The sequence below is a fragment of the Phacochoerus africanus genome, chromosome 14 (assembly GCF_016906955.1).
Source record: "Phacochoerus africanus isolate WHEZ1 chromosome 14, ROS_Pafr_v1, whole genome shotgun sequence".
NCBI classification, from domain to species: Eukaryota; Metazoa; Chordata; class Mammalia; order Artiodactyla; family Suidae; genus Phacochoerus; species Phacochoerus africanus.
In genome coordinates, this window is record NC_062557.1 from 27584402 (window position 1) to 27611281 (window position 26880).

General features: G+C 39.9%; 1 protein-coding gene across 18 annotated transcripts in view; it reads right to left on the bottom strand.

Annotated features, from left to right (window-relative positions):
- Positions 1–26880, bottom strand: part of MBTD1 (mbt domain containing 1) — a 73761-nt gene that overhangs the window by 15744 nt on the left and 31137 nt on the right. For 13 of the 18 annotated variants that reach the window (XR_007132012.1, XM_047759174.1, XM_047759172.1 and 10 more), the window contains 9 exons: positions 26131–26245; positions 24198–24283; positions 13045–13162; positions 9128–9262; positions 8776–8864; positions 8310–8544; positions 7223–7278; positions 6776–6880; positions 750–897 (listed from right to left, as the gene is read on the bottom strand). Coding sequence is in view for 17 of the 18 variants with exons in the window: in XM_047759174.1 (XP_047615130.1) it covers positions 750–897; positions 6776–6880; positions 7223–7278; positions 8310–8544; positions 8776–8864; positions 9128–9262; positions 13045–13162; positions 24198–24283; positions 26131–26245 (1087 nt within the window). In the remaining variant the exon portion in view is untranslated. Of the gene's footprint in view, positions 1–749; positions 898–6775; positions 6881–7222; positions 7279–8309; positions 8545–8775; positions 8865–9127; positions 9263–13044; positions 13163–15911; positions 16031–24197; positions 24284–26130; positions 26246–26671; positions 26787–26880 lie in introns of those variants that run through there. The other 5 variants (XM_047759163.1, XM_047759165.1, XM_047759177.1 and 2 more) reach the window with 3 other exon arrangements.

Sequence of the window (26880 nt, forward strand, 5' to 3'; positions counted from 1 at the left end):
ATCTGAGCCACGCCTGCGACCCACACCACAGCTCACAGCAACACCAGATCCTTAATCCACTAAGTGAGGCCAGGGATTGAACCTGAAACGTCATGGTTCCTAGTAAGACTTGTTTCTGCTGCACCACAACGGGACAGCCTAAAGTATCTATTTTTTTTTTAGGGGCCGCACCCACAGCATATAGAGGTTCGCAGGCTAGGGGTCTAATCAGAGCTGTAGCCACCAGCCTATGCCAGAGCCACAGCAACGCCAGATCCAAGCCACATCTGCAACCTACACAACAGCTCACGGCAATGCCAGATCCTTAACTCACCGATCGAGGCCAGGGATAGAACCTGCAACCTCATGGTTCCTAGTTGGATTTGTTTTCGCTGCGCCACAACAGGGACTCCTAAAGTATGTATTTTTTAAAAAAAGTTTATGTGTACAACAGACTTTTGAGCCTAAATCACCATCTCAACAGGGCTTGAGAATATTATTTCATATTATAAAATGTATAGATGCTCAGAAAAAGTTTTATACCAATTATTAAAGCTAGTTAGGATACAGTTCGTTATGTTTTCAGAGCACCCAACAGCTCTTGTGTGTGTTTATATATATATATATATATATATATATATATATATATATATATACACACATATACTCTTATTTTCATACAGCAGGAAATCTAGAGCTGTGGTAAATGTTAACAGGTACCATGTAAAAAGCAAAGATGAAAACTCAGTGTATATATTAGGAAGAAGTACCTCTGGGTGGAGTAAGTTCAATCATGTTAATTTCACAGAAACCAACAGGGAAAATAGAAGGGGAGGTTGCATGATAACAGAACCAGTCAGAACCATCTGCTGCTTCTGAGCCATCGATCCCAATCATCAGGAATCCATCAGCCAGCACCTTTTAAATGAAAAAAATTCCAAGTATTTAATATTAGTATCACTAACCAAAAAGGAAAAATCTATTACATAAAGATCTCTTAAAAGTCAAAAATGCTTCTTCACTGAATTTTGTTAAATAACTGGAATTGTAATGAAAAAAATCTGTGTACATTTTAGAGTGTGCCAGAAACTAAAGCATGGCTGCACAGAAGTGATTTCAGAAGTCTAGGGATAACAGTGTCTCTGTCAATGGCTAAGGCTGTCTGCTGTTTATAATTTAAGTACCTAGTCTCGGCTAAGCTTTAAATTTTACTCAGAAATAACTTATTTCCTTGTGATTTATCACATAAAGGGGTTTTCCCAAACTTTTTCTACCTTCCTCAAGCTCTAACTTTACCTGTCTCATGCTCTGGATAATCGTGCTCCACTACGACAAAAACTATGTGAGGGCCTCTCAAGTCCTTCCTTTAGCCACTCAGATTGTTGTAATAGTGGTCCTTTCTTTGCCCCTCAAGACAAACTTATCCATCTTGTCCTATCATTATTGGTACCTTGCTCCTAAAACACCATCTCTTATGCTCTGTTGTCACCCCATTCCCATTACAGGAAATATCTTTTATTTTGGGAGTTCCTGTTGTGGTGCAGTGTTAAGTATCCAGCATTGCCACAGCTGTGGCACAGGATGCAGCCGAGGCTCAAATTTGATCCTTTGTCTGCGAACTTCCATATGTCACAGGTGGAGCTTGAAAAAAAAAAAAAAAAAAAAACTTAAACCATTCACACTTACAGAACAGGTATAAGAATAGTACAATGAACTCCTTTATACTCTTTACCCAGAGACCAAATTCAAGTTATATACAGTGTAACTCGTTGCAGTCTGACATCTGTCCTTACCCTTTTCAGCTACTAAATTCACCAACTACCTCCTAGTTTGTCAAATCCAGTGCCTTTCCTCCCAACACTTTGGCCTCCCTGCAGCTATCCCATAACATACTGTTCTCAAAAAAGAAAAAAAATTTTTTGTCTTTTTAGGGCCGCACCCCTGGCATATGGAAGTTTCTAGGCTAGGAGTCGAATCGGAGCTACAGCTGCTGACCTAAGCCACAGCCATAGCCACTCGGGATTTGAGCTGTGTCTACACACAGCTCACAGCAACATCAGATCCTTAACCCACTGAGAGAGGCCAGGGATTGAACCCGAGTGCTCATGTATACTAGTCAGATTCGTTACCGCTAAGCCTCAATTTTTTGAAACATTTTCTCCCAGACTCTCATTATAGTATACCCATCCACCTTTTCACTTCTCTGTTCATTCCTTTCACATTGTTTTGGTGGCTACTCTTTCACCTCACATCCTTATTTCTGATTTTATTCCATTTCTTTTAGTCCACACCCAATGCTTCAATGAGTGACTTTTATGCCAACAATTCCTCAAATTTTTTTTTTTTTTGGTCTTTTTACGGCCACACCCGAAGCATATGGAGGTTCCCAGGCTAGGGGCTGAATTGGAGCTGTAGCCACCAGCCTACACCAGAGAGCCACAGCAATGTAGGCTCCAAGCCACATTTGCAACCTATACCACAGCTCATGACGGATCCTTAACCCACTGAGCGAGGCCAGGGATTGAACCCATGTCCTCTTGGATGCTAGTTGGGTTTGTTAACTGCTGAGCCACGACGGGAACTCCAATTCCTCAAGTTTTATGACGAGTTTGTCACTTTTTCAGTGTCCCAGGCCTGTACTTGACCTGCATGCTGAACATACTGAGAGTTAGTACAGGGCACCAACCCAACAATGCCTTCTCCTGCTCCTTTCACAGGCAATCAATCATGGGGTCCCCAATGCTCTCCCCAAATATTCAGTCCCTTTATCCTTGCCATTAACTCTCTCTCCACTATGTTGTTTGATACCACTGCTTTCAGCCTTCCTCTATGGACATTTCCCCTCTTACCCAGTTAAACTTCCTTTTGGTATGAGCAGAAAACCTTTACCAACTTATCCTGTTCACTAAAGAAAGCTCAGACACGGAGTTCCCATCGTGGCGCAGTGGTTAACGAATCCGACTAGGAACCATGAGGTTGCAGGTTTGGTCCTTGGCCTTGCTCAGTGGGTTGATCTGGCGTTGCTGTGGGCTGATCTGGCGTTGCTGTGGGCTGTGGTGTAGGTTGCAGATGTGGCTTGGATCCTGTGTTGCTGTGGCTCTAGCGGCTACAGCTCCAATTAGACCCCTAGCCTGGGAACCTCCATATGCTGCAGGAGCGGCCCTAGAAAAGGCAAAAAGACAAAAAAAAAAAAGAAAAAGAAAAAGAAAAAAAGAAAGCTCAGATAGCCAGACTAAGCATTACAAACTGCACAATCTAATTCCACATCATCTTTTGCCTCTGCCTGCAAGTTCCTTTCTCCTAGTTATTTCGACCATAATGGATATGTACACTAACTTTCCCTTTAACCGTAACAGTTCTAAGACTTCTGGATAGGAGGTCTTAGATTCACATGAGATTCTTTCCTCCCTTTCTAAATAAGCTGACTAGATCAAAGACTAGTATCTAATCTTTAGAGGGCCAAGCCAAAAGCTGGGCTCAGTGTAGATTTTCTCTGAGGAATTAGAATTAACAGACACAGAGACTGCAGTCAAGTCATGCGCTGGAACTGGACTGCAAGGCTATGTGGTACAGATAGAGCTAGGAGCTATCACAGGTGGCTTGAGCGACAGGACACCGACTGAGGCAGAGTGAAAGAACAGTGGCAGAGATGAAGAGCAGAGAAAGAACAAAGGGGACCCTGAAAAGTGGAGAGTAGCACTTGCCAGGTCTCATCCCTGTGTCCTTGCACATCTGTGGGAGTGCCCCCTGCACCCTCAGTACCTTTCCTAGAGCTCATTTGAGTGGGTTTCTGTTCCTTAGAAACAAAAAGCCTGGCCCAGAATATTCAAAGCAACTTGTTTTTTTATTTTATTTTATTTTCTTGCTTTTTAGGGCTGTGGCATATGGAGGTTTGCAGGCTAGGGGTTGAGTTGGAGTTACAGCTGTTGGCCTACACCACAGCCATAGCAACACCATATCTGAGATTCATCTGCGACCTACATCACATCTCATGGCAAAACTGGATCCTTAACCCACTGAGCAAGGCCAGGAATTGAACCCACAACCTCATGGTTCCTGGTTGGATTTGTTTCCACTGTGCCACGACAGGAACTCCTCAAATCAACTAGTTTGGTTTTGTGTGAAACACTCCCCATTGCCTAAGCATGGCCTGTACATTCCAGTCCTGATGCTTCTGTACATATTCTCTTTCCAGGGCACAGTTTCCTCCTGAATCTCTGCTTGGCCCATTCCCCCCACCCCCATTACTCAAGACGATTCAGATGCCCTCTCTTCCATAAAGCTTTCCTTGATTCCTCCAACCTCTTCTTTATCTGATTTCCAACAGTACTTGTGCCTTTCTAAAATCATAGTTGACCTTAGGTGTTAACTTACTTTTATATGCCTCATCTTGTTCTATAAGAATCCAAACCAAACCCAGCAGGGCAAGAATTCATTAAGTATTTTCTTCTCTCTTTTTTTTTTTTTGTTCTTTTTTTAGGGCTGCACCCAAGACACGTGGAGGTTCCTAGGCTAGGGGTTGAATTGGAGCTATAGCTGCCGGCCTACAGCACAGCCACAGCAACACCAGATTCGAATATACACCAAAGTTCATGGCAATGCTGGATCCTTAACCCACTGAGCAAGGCCAGGGATCGAACCTGCAACCTCATGGTTCCTAATTGGATTCATTTCCGCTGTGCCATGATGGGAACTCCGAGATCTATGTTTTAAATAGTACCAGGTGGTTCTGATCCCTAGTCAGGTGAAGAGACCAGGAGGCAGTCTGGTCTAGCTATGTGACCTTGAACACAAGTAAGTGCATGTGACGTGGCTGCTATCATAACTGTTTTAAATTCTTTCGGCTTTAAAGCCAGCTATAACGGAAAAAATAAAAATTACAAAAAGAATTCAATTCTTTCGGCTTAAGGTCTCCCCCCCAAGCTCCCGCACCCACAGCAGGCAGAAGTTCCTGGGCCAGGGATTCAACCTGAGTCACAGCAGTGAAACACTGGATATTTAACCTGCTGTGAAGCAAAGGAACTCTACTGGCTTAAGGCTTTAAATTATGTTGAAATGCAAATCACAATTTAATTATATCTTTATGTAAATCGATGTTGGATCAACAGATTTTTTTTTTTTTGGTCTTTTTAGGGCCGCTTGTGGCATATGGAAGTTCCCAGGCTAGGGGTCCAATTGGAGCTGCAGTTGCTGGCCCATGCCACAGCAACGCTGGATCCAAGCTGCGTCTCTGCAACCTATGCCACAGCTTGTGGCAACATAGAATCCTTAACTCAGTGAGTGAGGCCAGGGATTGAACCTGTATCCTCATGGATACCAGTCGGGTTCTTCAACTGCTGAGCCACAGTGGGAAATCCTGGATCAACAATTCTTAACCCTGGTTGTACTTGAGAATCACCTGGACTTTGTTATTCAACTATACTCCAATAAAACTTAAAAAAGATTAATATTTAAAAAATGCCAATGCTAGGAATCCAAACCAGGCTGATTAAATCAGAATTGGGGGTGGGGTGGGGTTGAGGAAGAGGTCTAGTTAACGATATTTTTTTAAGTGTCCCAGGAGATTCTGATGCTTACTGAGAATTGAGAACCGCTCTTCTATACCTTTTTGTAAAAGCAGTTTCAGAAGATAGGAAAAAGAGAAAAAAAGGAAAAACAGGGAAAAAAAAGCACAAAATGGAAACACAGGAAACTGATCCTAAACTTGGCCTTGTTACAATTTTGTATTAGACCAGAAGCTCTGATCAGGAAGTAACTTAAAATATTCCTCCTCTAACTTGATAAGATAAAGGCAGCAGACTCAAGATGACAATCTGGACAAGAAGATATATAAAAAGAGAACCTCTGGGAGTTTCCATTGTGGTGCAGCAGAAACGAATCTGACGAGTTTCCACATAGACTTGGGCTATCCTGGCCTCGCCTAGTGGGTCAAGGATATGGTGTTGCTGTAAGCTGGGGAACAGGTCACAGATGCGGCTCAATCCTGAGCTGCTGTGGCTGTGGCTGAGGCTGGCAGCTGTAGCTCTGATTCGACCCCTGGCCTGGGAACTTCCATATGCTGCAAGTGCAGCCCTAAAAAGACCAAAAACAAACAAACAAACAAAAAACAAAACACTAAAAAAAAAATCAACCTGTTGATCCAGCATCTATCTACATAAAGATATAATTAAATTGTGATTTGCATTTCAACATAGTTTAAAGCCTTAAGCCAGTAGAGTTCCTTTGCTGCACAGCAGGTTAAGTAACAAACAAACCAACAAACCCGAAACAAAAAAACAAACAAAAAAAGAGAACCTCTGATAAGACAATTCAATTTTTTTTTTCTTTTTTTTGCCCCACCCTGGCACATGGAGTTCCCTGCACTGCAGTTGAGACCTAAGCCACAGCTGCAGCAATACCAAATCCTTTAACCCACTGTGCTGGGCTGGGGATCAAACCTGCGTCCTGGAGCTGTAGAGATTTCTCCCATCCCATTGCGCCACAGCAGGAATGCTTAATTTTTTTTTTTTGTTTTTTGGCTGTGCCTGTGGCACGTGGAAGGTGCCAGCCAGGGATCGAACCTGAGCCACAGAGTGATGCGAGCAGCAGCAGTGACAAGGCTGGATCCTTAACTCGCTGACCCACAAGGGAACGTCCAAGAATTCGAATTTATTTTGAAATGACTAGTAACCTTCTCCCCAGTGAAGACCCAGATGCACAAATTTTATATCAAAATGAGTATGTTAGGGGTTCCTCCTATTACCTTAAACCCAGCTCTGATAACTGCATTTCCATATTTTACAACCTATTCTCTTACCTTTCTAATGGTCGCAACACATATTGTGGAAAGATTTAATGGGTCTATAGCTTCCAATTTCATTCCTTCCTTGAACCATTCCCCAGTCTGGTCTACTTCTTTTACCTAAAGAATTACATGAAAGCACATCTACTATTACAACTGTTATCATTTTAGTAATTAAAATAATACCAATATGAAAAGATTTACCAGATGAAAATAGCAAGTGCCTTCTCCTACCTACCTAATATTATAACTCAGACTTCCATTAGGGAATAGAGAGAATTCAGGCAATAGACAGAATTTAAGAATAGTTATAATCAATAATTGTGACACATATGGATTATAAGGTCTTAATCCTTTTAGGTGAACATATGTAATTGTGATTTCCAAAATATTAGGGAAAAAACCCACAACCCTCTTTCAAACCTAGTTTATAAATGAGGGTTCTTATAAAAACTTTCTTACCTTAGCAAATAAATGTGGTGGTGTATCAAAATGTCCATCCTGTTTCTTTGTAATATCTACAAGGAAAAGTTACATACTAATCTGTCAGCATTTGTGAGAAGACCAAAAACCACGTTTCTTTGAAGGTTTCAAACTCACAAGGTATGTAGATACGCTAAAATATGGCGAGAATACATGCCTTCTACATTTATGGTCAATGATATTCTTTAAAAGTCTTTCTCTCTTCAGAGTACATGTGCTATCAAAATACAGTCAGCCAACTGGAGTGCTGAAAATTCCCTAGTTAGGAGAATTACAACTTTAGAATTATGTTCTAATGTGTTTAGTAGTTAAGACTAAACTTAGTCTTAACTTTGCTATTTTGACTAAAATTGAATGGAAAGGGAAAAGCTACCTTTATTTTATTTTTTTTTGGTATTTTTAGGACCGCACCTGGGCCACATGGAGGTTCCCAGGTCAAATGGGAGCCGTAGCTGCTGGCCTACGCCACAGTCACAGCAATGCAGAATTCGAGCCGGGTCTTCGACCTACACCACAGCTCACGGCAACGCTGGATTCTTAACCCACTGAGCGAGGCCAGGGATTGAACCTGCATCCTCATGGATACTGGTCAGATTTGTTTCTGCTGAGCCATGACGGGAACTCCTGGAAAGGCTACCTTTAGAGCTTTCAAATGGGCTGGATGAAAATGTGTAAGAAAACAAATGTGACCAAAAGAGCTTTTTTTTTTTTTTTTCCCCTGGCCACAGCCATGGCATGTGTTAAGTTCCCAGGCCAGGGATCCAACCCACACCACAGCAGCAACCTGAGCCACAGTAGTGACAAGACCAGATCCTAATCCATTGTGCCACAAGAGAACTCCAAAAGTGCATTATTGTTTTACTTGGGCAGAAATGGAAGGAATATAAATGAACTGGTTAGGATATTAATATTCCGATATGAAGCTTCCCTAATTAAGGTAGAATAAGCAGCCCAGGTAACTAGAATGCTAGTTTTTATCTATTCTATTCCGTAAAGAAAAATAACTAAGTAGTACAATTTAGCCTCAAGGATATTTTCAACAGGAGTTCTTGTGACAGGTGCTTACCAGATCTTTTGAATCGATGGCCTATGCTTCGGGACCAACCAATATGATGGATTAATGGGCTGTGCATATGGCACCAGAAGTCATCTGTTCTATCTTCGCTCTCTTCATACACTAGTCTTAATCTTCCTCCAATTACACTTTCCACCACTGCGACCCGTGTTCGACACAAATGCCTCTTGTCAACCACTTCTACTCTCATGCAAGGTTTGAAAGGATACTGCATGCTCTCAGAAACCTTGAAACAAAAGCAGAAAAAAAGCTGTTAGGTATTCATGACAAAGGTCTACAAATAACTGCAATACTATAAAAATATCTGTAGTACTATAAAAATACTGAGTGTATTCAACAGTTAACATTGGTCATCTGACTCACTAAATTAAAACAATTCCTTAAAAATTGTGAGGTTACTCCATTTTTTAAGAGCTTTTATTTGCCACTTCAGTCCTTTCTAAGATCCTGACTTTACCTTTTGTGAGAAATCAGGAGGAAGTGTTTTGGCACCAGTAAGTCGTTTCACTAGAAAAGCTTTCCAGTTTGTATACTTATGCTGAATAGCTAAAATGAAAGAAATAACCAGTTACACTTTAGCAAAGAGTAGAATTCCATCATAAGCTATTTGTTAAAAAAAAAAAAAAGTAACAAATTTTCCTGCAATTATAGCTATGAAGAAGAGTAACAAAAATAGGGAAAGCAAATATGTCTTGCTAGCAAACCAAAAAATACTATTTTAATTTTTAAGTCACTTCACTGTGACTAAGCATGAAATTTCATTAAAGTGCATATATTTAGGTTACAGTAAAGGTAAAGAAGCTACTCACTTCTAGGAGGGACAAGAGGTTTTCCACTGGCTGCACACCAACCAACTGGATGGATATCAGAACCACATATATTGCACCAGAAGTCCAGACCAGAATCATTTTCAAATCCTTCATATCTTAAAAGGGCATTGTAACCTGAAACCAACAAATCAATCACCAACAATCAACAAATCTTATTTCTTTTCATAATAAGAAAACCAAATGAAATAAAACCAGATATAGCTGCTGGTAGTGGTCATCAGATGTTGGTGAACACCTGCAATGGATTCAAGTGCAGGGCTTGATAACAGGCAGATGGCTGGGCCGCAAACCCCAGGATTCTGATTTAGTAGATCTTGGTGAGTCTCAGAATCTGCACTTCTAACAAGTTCCCAGAGGCTGCTGCCACTACTGGTATATGAATGAAACTGATAACTATTTGAATAGTGCGATTAAACTCATTTAACTGTTTTCAGGGCATGGCCTCCTCCTCTGAATATATTTCAACTTTACCCACAGTTACTTAAATTCTAGGAAAGAAGTTCTCAGTGAAAACAGGGGTGGGAAAGTTCTACTAGAAGTTGTAGTTTTGGAAATAAAGAAAATTATGGTAAATTAGTATAATCCTGTTAAGTCACAGAAATCCAGTTAAAAGTACATTTCAGGGAATTCCTGTTGTGGCACAGTGGAAATGAATCCGACTAGGAACCACGAGGTTTTGGATTTGATTGCAGGCCTCACTCAGTGGGTTAAGGGTCTGGTGTTGCTGTGAGCTGTGGTGTAGGTTACAGATGCAGTTCGGATCCTGCGTTGCTGGGGCTGTGGAGTAAGACAGCAGCTACAGCTCCGACTGGACCCCTAGCCTGAGAACTCCGTATGTCCTGAGTGCGACCCTAAAAAGCAAAGGCAAAAAGAAAAAAAAAAAAAGTACATTTCAAAGAAACTGCTTCATCCAGTAGATCAAGTGACCAAATTATTCTTGGATAATTTGGATGTGCCCTCTTCAAGAGTGTAAATTTTTTTGTTTATTTGGAAATTAGATTTAAAAATGCTAGGTGAAGAAGCTCAATACAAGTTCCTGTTGTGGCTCAGTGGTTAACGAACCCAACTAGCATCCATGAGGACTTGGGTTTGATCCCTGGCCTTGTTCAGTGAGTTAAGGATCTGGCGTTGCTGTGAGCTGTGGTGTAGGTCACAGACGCAGCTCAGAACCCGCATTGCTGTGGCTGTGGCGAAGGCTGGCAGCTGTAGCTCCGATTAGACCCCTAGCCTGGAAACCTCCATATGCCTCGGGTGCAGCCCTAAAAAGACAAAAGACCAAAAAAAAAAAAAGTTCAATAAACACAAATAAAAATATGTGAAATAACTTAAAATCTATACAATCTACAAACAGGACTGTATACAATCTATAAACAGGAAGATTGATCTCCTAGAAAGAACAGAATATGATGTATACTGTTTATAACTGAATAAACCTTATATTGATAATAGATTAATGTTTAATTTAAAGTCTTTAGTGCAATAAAAAGTCCCAATAAACTTTTATTTATTTATTTTTTTGGGTCAAACCTGTAGCATACAGAAGTTCCCAGGCTGGGGTCTAATCAGAGCTGCAGCTGCTGGCCTACTCCACAGCCACTACAATGTAGGATCTGAGCCACATCTGCGACTTTCACTACAAGCTCATGGCAATGCTAGATCCTTAACCCACTGAGCAAGGCCAGGTATTGAACCTGATTCCTCATGAATACTAGTCGGGTTCATTACCACTGAGTCACAGCAGAAACTTGCCCCGCCCCAGGAGTTCTATTTCAGCCAGGAGTTATGCTGAGTCAGCATTTTCATGTGTTAATATGTACGATGAAAGTTCACAGTCTTAAACCTTTAGTTTTAAAATTCAGTAACTCACAAAACAACTTATGAGTCCACTAACTATTGCTGAGCTCTAGGCTCAGGAATATTAAGCTCACTTCCAAGATGTCAGTAAAGCAGCTTAAAGTGAGATGTTGCAGTTAGATAAAATACAAATGTAAAACCTAAGATAATAAATTCTTGGATATTAAATGCACTGATATTTAGAGCTATTTTTTTTTTTTTGGTCTTTTTAAGGCCATACCCATGGCATATGGAATTCCCAAGGCTAGAGGTCGAATCAGAGCCTATGCAACAGGGACAACAACTCGGGATCCGAGCCGCATCTTTGACCTACACCACAGCTCACGGCAATGCCAGATCCTTAACCCACTGAGCGAGGCAAGGGATCAAACCCGATTCCTCATGGATACTAGTAGGGTTTGTTAACCACTGAGCCTTGATAGGAACTCCCTAGATCTCTTTAAATGCAACTGACTTAAACATCTAGGACAGAAACCATATACTGCTGTTTTAAACTAAAGTGTAGAGAAGAGTATAACTATTTAGAAAATGCTTATATACCTGGGCAAATGTTTCAAGGAAAAGACAGGAACTGAACTGGGTTAAACACGGTAAGAAGGGAGCATGGGACACTTTTTTTGTGAGTGAGTAAAAGGCATGGAGCTGACCGAACATGCCATGTGAGGGAGGAGGGAAACTAATCTCACCAGAACAGATCATTTATGTTGGGAAACAACAAAAAACCTGGTAAGCAGTGTGTGGTGAAATTCATCGATAGCTATAAATCCTAACTGTTCAGATCTTTTAAGGACAAAGAAAACATTGAAGACAGATTATCATTTTTTTGGGTAAATTAAGTCTATCAGCAGTACACCCGGAGCTACAGGCAGGGTGTTTTGGGGAGGATGACAGGATGTAAGACTAGAAAGACGAGGATGAGTAAGACACCTCCTTCTAGTACTCTTAGGACAACTTCTACTATGTGAGCAGCTGCTCCTTCTTCGCAGTACCACAGTATCCTACCCCACCACTCACTGAACACCTCTGTCACAAAGGTATTCAATATTTAACAGATGTGAGGGTGCAGAGAAAACCAAATCTTAAACGTCTGCATGTCACCTGCCCAGTGTCTAACACAGTGGATACCTAACATGTTTACTTCATGAGCACTAATATAATAAGGGCTAGGGTACATGGAAGAGGTGGAGAATGAAGAAAAAGACAGTACCCAAAACTGATGAAAATGTCAACACTAGCTTACTTTCGATGTTATGGATTATATAACTTTTCTTTAGTACTTCAATTTTTTATTACTATGCAAAGTACTTCCCCTTACCAGGGGCTGGTAAATTATATATGGCCCACAGATCTGGCCTACTGCCTGATATCTTTTATTTTTCAGTCTGTCATCTAAGTATGGCTTTTACATTTTTAAATGGTTGAAAATAAAAAGATAAAATAATGATATGTAACAATTATATGCAATTCAAATATCGGTGCCCATAAATAAAGTTTTACTAGAACACAGCCATGCCTATTCATTTATGTATTGCTATAGCTGCTTCTATGCTATGACGGTAGAGTTAAATGTTGTGACAGAGATTTTATTGTCCATAAAGCTGAAAATATTTATTGTCTGGTCTTTAAAAAAAAATTTTATTTAAAAAAATTTTTTAGGGCCACACCTGAGGCATATGAAAATTCCTAGGCTAGGGGTTGAGTTGGAGCTGCAGCTGCCAGCCTACACCACAGCCACAGCCACAGCCACACCAGATCCAAGCCATGTCTGTGAACTATATCATAGTTCAAGGCAATGCTGGATCTTTAATCCACTGAGTGGGGCCAGGGATCAAACCATGTCCTCATGGATACTAGTTGGGTTCACTACTGCTGAGCTACAATGGGAATTCCATTTATTGTATGGTCCTTTATAGAAAAAAATAATGCTAACTTCTGCCCTATATCATACTTATTTGGCAATATTTGAAAATTTACAAACATGTTTTCTTATAAATTACAAATATAATTGACGTTTTTAGTAAATTATTATGCATGCTTTTCACCTGCTAATTTTACAATTCCAGCAATCCAGAAGACTTTGGTAGGTAGGCTGCAGTCTGTATTGGGAACTTCTACTCTCACATTTTCTGAGATATCACCCCAGCAGGTCCCCATGGGTGCCTGTCATATAAAAATTATTAAATTATCATCTTATTAAATAAAAGCCTGAAATACATCATTCAAAATCAAGCATTACCATCAATCATGGAAAAATTAAACTAAAAATATCATTTAATTCATTCATTTTTCTCTAAAAATGTAACTGTTATTTCCTTTTTCACAGAATCCTATTTGGAAAAAGCTGGTGTTAAGGACAAGCTCAAGATGTTCAAGAGAAGCCACATGTATCAGAAGAGATTCACATCAAGTTCAAAATTCAATATTCCCCTAATACAAAACTTGAGTACCAATTTTTGCAAAAGCCAAATTACAAACTTGATAATAGGTATCACAGGAAAAAAGTGACTTAAGACATTCATTATTTTTAATATGAACTAAATGAATGTACTTTACCTTAACCTCTAATTCTAAAAGATCTATTCAAAGAGCAAGAAGAAAGATAATTCCAGTCAGCAATGTGGTTTCCAATGACACAGAGAAATGAAGCTTAGTTACCTATATTTTCAACTTAAGTTAATTCATAGAATAGATTTACAGTCTGTTAAAACAGACCTATGGCAAAAGCACCAGATAATTATTAAAAAGATGGAGTTCAAGAGTTTTTGAAGAATCATACCATGGTAAATTAAGTAATTTATTATTTCAAAATTTCTTCTGCAAGAATTACTATAAACAAAGAGAAAATTTTCAATGTTAGACCTGGTAATAAATGGCCTGCACACAAACTATTAAGATGGGGATTCAGAAAATGATTAAATGAATATCATGAAGGGGTTTTCCAAAATCTATTATATGCTCCCAAGTTACAACTTCTATTATATTTTAATTCTTAAATTTGAGGTAATTTACAATTAATAAGAGTTTATGCAATGGTTAATTAAACCAAATAAGTGAATTCAGCTTTTTTTTTTTTTTTTTTGTCTTTTTAGGGCCGTATCCGTGGCAAATGGAAGTTCCCAGGATAGGGGTCGAATTGGAGCTGTAGTTGCCAGCTTATGCCACAGCCATAGCAACTCTGGATCTGAGCCGTGTCTGAAACCTACACCATAGCTCATGGCAAACCAGATCCTTAACCAACTGAGCGAGGTTAGGGATCGAACCTCCATCCTCATGGATACTTGTCGGGTGTGTTATTGCTGAGCCACAATGAGAACTCCCAAATTTAGGAATTTAAATGCTTACAATATCAGTCTCTACAGCCCTTGATAACCAGCTTTTTGGCTGTGCCTGCGGCATGCAGAAATTCCTGGGCCAGGGATCGAATCTGTGCCACAGCTGTAACCAGAGCCATAGCAGTGACACTGCTGGATCCTTAACCTGCTGAGCCATGGGGGAACTCTGATAATGAGCTCTTTATTAAACATAATTTAGAACCTTGACCACAGAGAAAAAGATTAGGGAATGTTATAAAAGGCCTGATAATATGAGCAGATCAGGAAAAGACAAATAGCTCAAAGATGAGTAAATAAAGATATCTAAGAGTTAATACACACTAGTCCATCTAGACACTGGGCACATGTCTTCCATGCAAGGCTGCTCATACCTTGGTGGATGATAACCCCACAGGAGGATTGCCTAAAACATTACTCAACCCCTATGCTCTCAATAGTTTATGGAATTTCTGAAGGAGAGGAAGAAAATGTCAAATGATACTGAACTAGGATACTAAACACAGAGTCAACTTATGGCTATTGCTTTAAGTATCAAGTAAAGAATACTCTTCAGTCACCTGGAGACAGTGGCCTATCTCAACTATTTGTGATTCTGGAAGGATACACATAACTATCTTCCTAAGCTGCGCAAAAAATAATACATCCATTAGGTCTACCCTTTTCTGCTATTTTTAAATTGAAAGAATGGACTCTTCAGGTTCTGCTGTCTCCCCCTATATCATTCTAGACTGTAGGGCCATCCCTATTGCCAGCAGATATGATCAGAAAAGGAGAGGCTGGAAAGAATATAGGGTATCAACACAAAGACTGTGTATTAATTTCTGTGAGGATGAACCAGTTAGAGCAGACAGATGCAGTGAAATGTATGCATTTAAGTAGGATATCCATCCCTCTTTGTTCGGCTGCCAAATCTTGTGGAATGGGCTTTCTTCTTCATTGAGAAGGAAGAGGCATGGTTATGCTGACAAGTTGCGGGTTTGTTAGCACACTGCTAAGTGAATTTGGTACAAAGGACTGACTCCCTTTTGAGCTAAATATGACAATGTCACACTGACCTTTTAAAAAATCTTTTTGATTGTTTGGAGAAAACAACTTTTAGTCACATTTTATTAAGGAAAATAGGTGTAACTTAAAAAATAAAGCTAATGGTCATTTTAGTGGGGGATGTTATGTTTTGGTCCCTACAGTCTGGATTGGTATAGGAGAAAGTAGCAGAAAGTGACATTTGTTCTTGCCTGTAAGGTTGTGGTTCTGCTAGGCCCTCTTAAACCAATCCATATGATTCACTCTAAGAAGAAAAATGAAGAAACAAAACCAGTAACAAAAAAAGAGCACCACAGTCATTGCATAGTATGTGCTCAATGTGTTGAAATAATAAAGTAATTTCATAGATATATCTGCCCTTTTGCTTAAAAAGAATATTCTTAAGTGTGGAAGACTAAATGACCCAGGGCTTGAGAGCCATCTTCATCCAAGTCATCTGTCTTCTCTTGCTGGCAGGAGGGATACCTCTGAAAGTCTGGATTGGCATAGCATGAACTAGCAGAACCATAATTTACAGGTAACAACAAATTTACCTTCCAGACTCAGGACGAGAGAGGTCCACCTCAGGTTCCTCCCAAACCAGGAAGATCTGCTTCACCACTTCCTGCTCCAGGACCACTCGTGAGGGCTATGTGGGAGCGACTCTCCTTCCCTGCAAGGTAAGCTGTCATCAGGTCCTGCAGGACACGGCCAAATCCAAATGTTGAGGGCTCCCCAATGCAAATGTATGAAAATCTCCACCTGTCTGTCTATAGGAAAGTAACTGGGTGGGATGTCTTATTTTTTCTGTACTTCAAGAACATTCTCAGATAGTCCAATAGCCCAGATGGCTACTATTTACTCTCAGAGGGCTGACACACTGTACACGATGCTTTATGACAGAAATACAGATTTCCCTCCATAGAGCTGACCACCTATAACTTTTGATAATCACACTCAATCTTCAATAGTGACAAAGACGTTAAGCAGGCAGAGGTTATCCCTGAAGGTGCACATAGGTAACCAAGAAGGAACTGAACCCAATAATGATCTGGCGAATATACAAAAAGCCACCACTGAGATACTTTGACTAGTAGGCATATGATTACTAAAGTTCATCTAGTAAAGACAAACTATTATTTGGCTAAAAAGGGGAGAAAACATTATAAAAGATTAACTAGAAAGAAGTTAGAACTCCTAAATACTATTTGCTGGAATTGATAGGAAGTAGAAACAGAAAAAAAAAAAAAAATTGTTTCACATGTCTCCAGAAAGTCCACTCACCTTTTGGTTTGATAACAGAAACTATTCTTTAGGGAAGTGTCAACAGGGAGATGGGGAGTACAAGGAGAGTACAAAAGGAAAATGGGGAGTTTCTGTGTGGCTCAGAGGTAACAAACCTGACTAGTACCCATGAGGATGCGGGTTTGATCCCTGGCCTTGCTCAGTGGGTTAAGGATCCAGCGTTGCCATGAGCTGCAGTGCAGGTCGCAGACATGGCTTAGATCTGGCATTGCTGTGGCTGTGGCGTAGGCTGGTGGCTGCAGTTCCAATTCGACCCCTAGCCTGGGAACTTCCATATGCTGTGGGTGCAGTGCTAAAAAGAAAAAAAAAAGAAAAGAGAAGAGAAAAAGAAAATGGGATGCTTGGGGTGAGAGAAAGATTAAGAATGAGGAAATGCTAGTGCATGTAAAAAGAAACAGGAAGCAGTGGTTACAAATCTGAAAGCCATAAAAGTCCATAATACAAAAAAAAAAAAAACACCCCACTGAATCTATAATTTAATAAAAGTCCATAATTTAAATGAAAATAAACCTAGATTATTTAAGGTTTCCTAAAACAAGTGATTTTGGGGAGTTCCCGTGTGGTTCAGTGTAAACGAATCTGACTAGTATCCATGAGGAGGGAGGTTCAATTCCTGGCCTCACTAAGTGGTTTAAGGATCCGGCGTTGCCATGAGCTGTAGTGTAGGTCACAGTCTCTGCGTGGATCCCAAGTTGCTGTGGCTGTGGCATAGGCCAGTGGCTATAGCTCCAATTCGACCCCTAGCCTGGAAACTTCCATGTGCCATGAGTGTGGCTCTAAGAAGACAAAAATGAACAAACAAACGAAAAAAACCAAGGGATTTTTAGGAGTTCCCTTGTGGCACAGCAGGTTAAGGATCCAGCATTGTCACTGCAGTGGCTCAACTCACTGCTGTGGCGTGGGTTTGATCCCTGGCTTGGGAACTTCCATATGCTGTAGGTGTGGCCAAAAAAACCCCCCAAACAAAAAACAAACAAGCGGCTTTTAGTATATTAGAGTCCACTGCTTTTCTGCAGACAATCTATTTTGTGGCAACATTCACGATAGCTAAATCAATGTGAAGTAATAACATGTGCCAGAAACTAAGTTTTATTTCCATCAGAAAGAAATTCTGCAATCTAGGATGATATACTGAAGATTCTTACTTTAGTTAAAATGGATGCAAAGTTACATTTCCTTTTTTTTTGTCTTTTGTCTTTTTAGGGCCACACCCTAGGCTAGGGGTCAAGTCAGAGCTATAGCTGCCAGCCCATATCACAGCCACAGCAACTCGTGATCTGAGCCACGTCTCAGACCTACACAACAGCTCACGGCAACGCTGGATTCTTAACCCACTGAATGAGGCCAGGGATTGAACCCAAGTCCTCATGGATACTAGTCGGGTTCATTAATTGCTGAGCTGTGATGGGAATTCCCATATTTACTTAATTTTTAACGGAGTTATGTATGTATGGTTAAGGTTAGGGAAAAAAAAACAAATAATTTTATTTGAAAGAGACTGTTTTATTAATAAACATATACCTGAGAAATAAATAGATGAGTTTTACTATAAACTTGTTACTGCACATACATAAACAAAGGGCTTTTGTTTTTATCTTTAAACCCCCAAATATACTTGTAATACATGTTGCAAAGAAATATGGATAATCTTCTCCCCTTCAAAACAGCCGGTGTACAGGTCAGGTACGAAAGAGGATTAGAAAATTTCATGTAAGCAATATCAGGTGATATTTGTGAAAGCAGGATGAACTATTATGGTAAACTTAGCTCTAAAGCTATGGCATGCATGTGTGCAAAGGACCCTTTTTTTTAAAAAAGACGTAACTACAACTATTTTTAAGGGAAGAAACAGTAGGATGATTACATTTCTGGTTTTAGTAATGACAGTATCAAGACATCAGAGTATATAGTCCAGGTATCAACCAGAGAAATCTGAAGTTTGTAAATATATAACTAAAGGAATATGATTGTAGCTTTTGTATGATTTACGTACACTTGATATTATTAGCAGATTTTGGCCTGTGCTGTAACGCTTAGAAAAGAAATATCTTACAAGGCAAATAATGGCAAAAATAGGAATGCTACAATTTAAAAGACTACTTAGTAAAAAAAAATTAAGACTACTCTAAAGCTAAATACTCTGCATACAACTAGATCAACTGGAGACTCTCTTGGGTTCAACATAAATTACCAACAGAAGAAAGCAACCTGTGAATTTCATTAATGTGTACAATGTACCTAACTGGCACATAGTACTGCAGCAGTACTTTGGAGATTTTCCCACGATTAGGAAAGATATAGTTACCGCTTTTTAGGGATTGTGAAATAACAGAAAAAATACATCTTGGTCTTTGGTCCTGTTCCACCACAGAGCTCTTAAAACCTTCATGACTTCCTAAGTGATAAGAGAACCTGACATATCTTTTCTTCTAATATTTGATCTTCAACCCTTATTCCTGACACAGAGCTTTTATATCCTTAAGAATTTTTTTTTTTTTTAATGGTCACACCTGCAGCATATGTAAGTTCCTAGGCTAGGGGTCTGAACTGGCTGAGATTTGTGCCACAGCAACATCAGATCCCAACTGCATCTGCGACTGATCCTTAACTGACTGAGTGAGGCCAGAGATAGAACGTGCATCTTCATGGACACTATGTCAGGTTCTTAACCAGGTGAGCCACAATGGGAATTCCTATTTTGTTCTAATGAGGCAACTCTTTGCGGGCCCCTAGAAAGCTTCAGCATGGGAGTTGGTCACCACACAGATCAAAGAGTGATTAGAAGCTTGGAACTTTCAGCCACATCAACCATCTTCCAGGAAAGGGAGAGGAGCTAGAGACTGAGTTAATGACCCATTATGCCCATGTGATGAAGCCTCCATAAAAATCCCAACATACAGGGTTTGGAGAGCTTCCGTGTTGATGGATGAATAAATGTGCTAGGAGAGTGTGTGTGGAAAGGGCATGGAAACTCTGCCTCTTCTCACATACCTGACCTTACATATAGCTCTTCATCTGGCTGTTCATCTCTATTTTTAAAAATTACATCCTTTTTTTCCTTTTGGTCACTCCAAAACATATGGAGCTCCTGGGTCAGGGATCAGATCTGAGCCACCGTCGAAACCCAAGCTGCAGCTGCACCAACACCGGATCCTTAACCCACTGTGCTGGGCTGAGGATCAAACCTGCATCCCAGTGCTCCCAAGATGCAGCCAGTGATCCCACTGCACCACAGATGGAGCTCCTTTAATTATACTCTTAATAATAATCCAGTAAGGAGTTCCCATCATGGCTCAGTGGTTAACGAACCCAACTAGTATCCATGGGGACATGGGTTTGATCCCTGGCCTTGCTCAGTGGGTTAAGAACCTGGCGTTGCTGTGACCTACAGTATAGGTCAAAGACAGGGGTCGGATCCCGAGTCGCTGTGGCTGTGGTGTAGGCCAGCAGCTGCAGCTGTGATTTGACCCCTAGCTTGGGAACCTCCACATGATGCATGTGTGGACCTTAAAAAAAAAAAAAAAGGACAAAAGACAGTAACAAACCAGTAAACTTAAGTGTATCCCTGGATTCTGCAAGCCATTCCAGCAGATTATCAAACCCAAGGAAGGGGGCATGGGAATCCTTGTCTATAGCCGATCCATTAGAAGTATAGGTGACAATGTGGTACTTGCAACTGGTGTCTCAGTCCCCTTGTGGGACTGTGCCCTTAATCTGATGGGATCTGATGCTAATTCCGGATAGTGTCAGAACTGAACTAAATGACAGACAGGACATCCAACTGGTGTCAGAGAAATGCCACACATCTGGTATGAGAAGTACTGCGTAGTAGAGCTGTGTAAGTAAAGGGCAAACAAAGGACTGTTTTTCCAATAGGGGCTACATTTAAAATTATGCTTTAAAAAAAAACAAAAAAACAAAACCAAAACAATTGCACAGAGAAGAGCAGGTTAAAGTCCAAAGTTGAAAATTTCAATCTACTAACTGAAAAAAGTAGTAAGAGGTAAAGTAATAATTTTAAAGATAACTTATGGCTTTGTGACCATATGATTTAGGATTTATTTGATATTGCCTAATTCAGTGGTTTCCAACCTCAGAGACTGCCAAGAGAAAGCCAGGGGTCAAGGACCAGGGCTCAAGCCAAACCCTACTACTGCCAGACCAATCAGCACAGCGTCCCCTTATCCTATCTATGTTGTTAGGGAGAAGCAGAATTGTAATGCTTAGGAAAAAAAGAAGTCTGAAAACTTCTACCTAGATAAAAATGAAAGTATATAGCAATCATAATATACAGATTTCTAAGTTGATATATTTAACGACACCTGGGCTCCATTTCCACTGATAATTATTAAAAATGTCATTGTGGTAACAGTGATTGAGAATAAACCTTTATGCACAATTACAGCAATAATCAAAGAGAATATCATTCTATGATATACTTTGCAGAAACTTTCAAGAAACTTAAAGATAGACCATGGAAAAGAGTAATTCTACTGAAATTGTATGGTTTACAACTAATCACAATCAAATTTAAGTGCTGGAAAACATACTCACCTGAGGTCCTTACTGCAGAAGGGGTTATGTTAAAGAAGCAAGGTAGTTAAGGCTATCACAGTGCCCCTCACCCCAAATCCTGGTTTAACTAGAATAGCTCGGTTTTCATGTTACGTATTGAATGTTTTTAAACATGATATTTGAAAAAAGAATCCCCTAGGAACAGGGAAAGGCTCCCAACCTGTGCTCAACTTGGAGGTAGAGCAGATGTAGAATCTGAAGGAAGGGGCCCTACTGATGAACTGGTGTTAGAGCAGGCATCAAGTGTTAGAAGACTGATGACTCAAGGCAGGACTGTGTGCTTGCAGCCATTCCCGGCAATAGAGTTTCTAAAGCTAAAGCCTGTAACTCTCCTTAGAGACAGCGGAAACTATCTGGGGGAGAACCATGAAGACTCAACTCTAAAGGACAAAATCAAGTACAGCATCAAGTCTGACATCCTAAACCAAATGGCTTCAAATGAAGATGTTGGTTAAAGCAACAAAGAAAACTTATTTTGTACTGAAATGTACTAAGACATTACCCATATAAAATGTTTTCTATTTGGTTAGGAGGAGGAGGAAGAGGAGTGAAGCAGGACAGCACTGGGTGACAAATGCCTTGCTTCTGAGTGAGAAAGAGGAAGTTCCGCAGTATCATTAGTAATTACACAACTAAGGCTGGCTACCTATTCTATATGATAGAATATATGATTACATATGACAGAACATTTTAATCTTAAAAAAGCAAAGTCAGGCGTTCCCGTTGTGGCTCAGTGGTTAATGAACCTGAGTAGTAACCATGAGGTTGCGGGTTCAATCCCTGGCCTTGCTCAGTGGGTTAAGGAAACGGCACTGCCGTGAGCTGTGGTGCAGATTGCAGATGTGGCTCAGATCCCGAGCTGCTGTGACTGTGGCGTAGGTGGGCTGCTACAGCTCTGAGTTGACCCCTAGCCTGGGAACCTCCATATGCTGCAGGTACAGCCCTAAAAAGACAAAAAAACAAAAAACAAAACAAAACAAAACAAAAAGCAAAGTCAAATACAAAATCAATTTCATTATAATAGAGATGTTCTTGCAAAGAACTTTTAATATTACTATCCAAAGACACAGACATGAAACAAAACATATTTTGGGGATTGTGAAATGCTATTTTAAAAATATTGACTACTTAATAGCTTGCATGGCTTATGATATTAGGACATAAAAAAACAAAATATTAAAATAAAGATAGGATAAAAGATAAAGGCTATTCAGAAAACAATAGACAAATTCCTATTCAGGAATCTGGGATGAAAGTGTTATAACTGAGTACTTATCTAATTCTGAGCTTCTTAATATGAAAAAGAACTATTCTAAGAGAAGAGAATTAAAGATTTGCTCTGCAGTTTTCATGAAAGCTGCTGCTGCCATGTATTAAATTTACCTACAAAAGTGACATTACTATCAATAAAACAATAAAATATATTAGTTATTAAACACTGAGATAAAGTATCTAAGATTCCACTTAGGCTGGTTTAGATAGTCAGCATGCCACTGACTAAGGGCTTAACACCTGTACTTTCAAGAAAGAAAACTAACAAATGAATGAACTTGGGTTTAATTTGTATCTCTACCACTGAGTTAATACGTTTGGCCTTGATTAAAATCCTTTACTGGCCAGGAATGAAGAAAATTCATGAAGATTTCCAGAGCAAGAACTCAACCTTTGTTTTGTTTACATGCTGTTATTTAACAGTAAAGTCCCAAATTAAAATGTTAAACGTAAACAAAATTTCATTCGTTAATTTTCTTTTCTTTCTTCCTTTTTAAGGTCAAATCTATGGCATATGGAAGATCCTGGCTAGGGGGAGAATGGAAGCTGCAGCTGCTGGCCTATGCCACAGGCACAGCAATACGGGGCCTGAGTTGTACCTGTGTCTGTGACCCACACCACAGCTCATGGCAACGCCGGATCCTTAACCCACTGAGCAAGGCCAAGGATCGAACCCGTGTCCTCATGGATACTAGTCGGGTTTGTTACCTCTGAGCCACAACAGGAACTCAACATTCATTAATTTTCTAAATTGTCTTTTCTTCTTATACATGACCAGTAGCAGATAATATCTTTAAACATAAATCAAACTTGTAGTCAGGTATAACAAAGTATTGAAGAGAATTAACCACAGATAACTGAATCAAAAGAAATGAAATCACAAGGAAAGAACTTGTCATTAGATACATTTTTAACATAATTCTTAAATTACTTCAGACATTCGGTCACAATCTACTCCTTAAAAAGATTACCTTGCAAAAGGTAATTTCAGCCCACAATACTATCCTACTAATAGTTCTTTGTTTTTGTGATTTTACATTGAGTGACAAAATAAAACTAGATCTTTTCTTTTCTCAAATATTAGGTCAAATCACCAAAATGTAGGTAACTGGGAGTTGCCACTGTGGCTCAGTGGGTTACAAACTGAGAAATCGGGTTCGATCCCCGGTTTCACTCAGTGGATTAAGGATCTGGCACTGCTGTGAACCGTAGTGTAGTTCACAGACGCGGCTCAGATTCTGCATTGCTGAGGCTGTGGTGCAGGCCGGCAGCAACAGCTCCGAGTAGACCTCAGCCTGGCAATCTCCATATGCTGCAGGTGTGGCCCTAAAAGACAAAAAAAATGTAGATAACATCAATACAATGGATGATTTCTATGAGGTTGAACATTATAAGGCTCCAATATGATAATGCAAAACCAATAATTTTATATGGTTCAACTTATGAAAACTGAATAAGACTAGTACCTTTCCCTGTTTAAAATAACTTCAACTTGCAATGTCTTTATGGGAACCTTTTATTTATAAAACTTCAAGAAGTTAACTATTAATAAGTATAATAATTACTAAAAAATTTCCATTATGATTTATAAAATGAAGACCTTTTAAGGATAAGATACTTAAAGTTATTGTGCTTTCAGACTGAAAGAAGGACTAAGCAATTCACTGGGTGAGAAATTTGATACTCACATGTTTAAAGCAGGTAACTGGAGCTGCTATAAAGCTATTGCTATTGATGTAGTTACCCCAGCTGAAACCTTCCATGGAGACTGCTGCTGAAATAAAATAAATTTAGATATATTACAGTTTTCACGTCTTTTCTTTCTTTCTTTTTTTAAAGGGCCTCACCTGCAGCACATGGAGGTTCCCAGGCTAGGGGTCCAGTCAGAGCTGTAACTGCTGGCCTACTCCACAGCCACAGCGACCCCAGATTTGAGCCACGTCTGTGACCTACATCACAGCTCACGGCAACGCCAGATCCTTAACCCACTGAGTGAGGCCAGGGTTTGAACCTGTGTCCTCATGGATGCTAGTCAGATTTATTTCTGCTGAGCCACGATGGGAACTTCTCAGATTTTTTTTTTTTGGTAAGAAGTCTATTATTTTAAGATGTGAAATTACACGATTTAATTTATCACCTTCAAAAAAAAGTTTTTTTTTTCCCTGTAAAGATAGAATGTCTCTAGACAAACATGAACTTTGACACTTATCATATCTGCAAACACAAATAGCAGTTTAATTCTTCTATATACAACATGCTCCTTGGGAAGTGAAGTAAGAGTTCTGCAGTTACAAGAGACTTTTAAAAAAGAGCCCAGAGTCGAAGAAACACTTGGTACAACAAATGCTGTTCTAGCTGCTCTTGTGTTTTATTCCCACGAAGCTCCTACCACGCACCCCAATGAGATTTCTATCTAGTATCTACCACCCTAATACTTTTTTTTTTTTTTGCTTTTTTAGGGCTGCACTTATGGCATATAGAAATTCCCAGGCCAGGTCAAATCAGAGCTAGAGCTGCTGGCTTATGCCACAGGCACAGCAATGCGGGATACGAGCCATGTCTCATGGCAACTCTGGATCCTGAACCCACTGGGCAAGGCCAGGGATCGAACCCGCATCCTTGTGAATCCTAGTCAGGTTTGTTAACCACTGGGCCACGAAGGGAACTCCCCTACCTAATACTTTCACTAGGGTTTTCCACTGCCTTACTTCCTACTTATTCCCTTGCCTTTCCACTCCTGTTAAGAATCTTCTGTCAAAAACAGTCCTTTCTCTTATTACTCTCTTTTCCCCCATCCCTCTAAAGCCTAATAAATGTCCCATTTCTTTGTCCATTATCTCCACAATGTTTCCCACTGTCCACAGCATGATCAGTACATTAAAAAAAACAAAATACACCAAATAAAAAACATTAACGAGATTGCCAAAAGCACCATAACTTGTGAACGTAACTATTCTCTTTCAGAAAAATTTACTGAAACCAAAACCATTATCAGGAAGCCTAGTGTCACAATGTGTAAATAGGGAACACAAACAGCTTAGTTAACGGAATCCAAACTTAAACTGTTATTAATTAAAAGTAGATGAATTAAGAGTTCCCGTTGTGGTGCAGTGGTTAACGAATCCAACTAGGAACCATGAGGTTGCGGGTTTGATCCCTGGCCTCGCTCAGTGGGTCAAGGATCCGACGTTGCCATGAACTGTGGTGCAGGTTGCAGACACGGCTCGGATCCCGTGTTGCTGTGGCTCTGGCATAGGCCGGCGGCTACAGCTCCGATTCGACCTCTAGCCTGGGAACCTCCACATGCCATGGGAGTGGCCCAAGAAAAGGCAAAAAGACAAAAAAAAAAGTAGATGAATTGGAGTTCTTTCTGTGGCTCAGCAGTAATGAATGAACCTGACTAGTATCCAAGAGAACTTGGGTTTGATCGATCCTTGACCATGCTCAGTGGGTTAAGAATCCAGCTCTGTTCCTGAACTGCTGTGGTATAGGCTGGCAGCTGCAGCTCCGATTCGACTTCTAGCCTGGGAACTTCCATATGCCACACTTGCAGCCCTAAAAAAAGAAAAGTAGGTGAAGCAGGGTCAAATATTTCACCTCTACTACATTCACCCATATTACCTGCTTTAGTCTTTGCTTGGTTTTGCAAGGTAGCTTGATACTGAGCATATGCGGCTAGTTTAGCGACTAAAGGTTGTTTCTGAAGAACTTTTGCTTTCTTTGTCGGAGGCTTACCCTAAAACAAGAAGAGTTAAGTAAATAGGATTCTTTCTCATCCCCCCCCACCCCCAAACCCAAAAACTAACTTGACTGCGTACTACTCATTCTGCTTAAGTAACATTGAGGGTTTAGAAAATTATTAAAGCAAAGAAAACATACAAGGAATTTTAACATGAGAAATGTTTTCTGGAGTTCTGCTACAATGGAGATGTCTAATATGGGTAGCAGAGCTGGCATAGACTAAAATAGCAATATGCAAATTAATATGTTAATAAAAAATTATATCCCATAAAAAGTTAAAAATAGGCTGTGGTAGATAATTGATTCCTTCTTATACTAGATAAAACCAGTGGTTATTCACTCATGCAGCTTGCAAAGCATTGCTATTTATATGATAAGAGAAGATAATTTAATGTTTAAAGAGCAAGTGACAGGTTTATACCTTTAGTGCTAACGCAAAAGATCAATGACAAAATGATCATGGGCCAAATTCAGTGTGACAAACTGCCATCCATTTGGGTACAGACCATTGCTCAGGATCTTTAGGTACTGTCTATCTGAAATATAGAAATACATCTAAGTGATGTATTTCCTTAATTTGGGGAATTTAAATAATCCTTTCAGTGCTATGTAATGATCACAAAGGAAAAG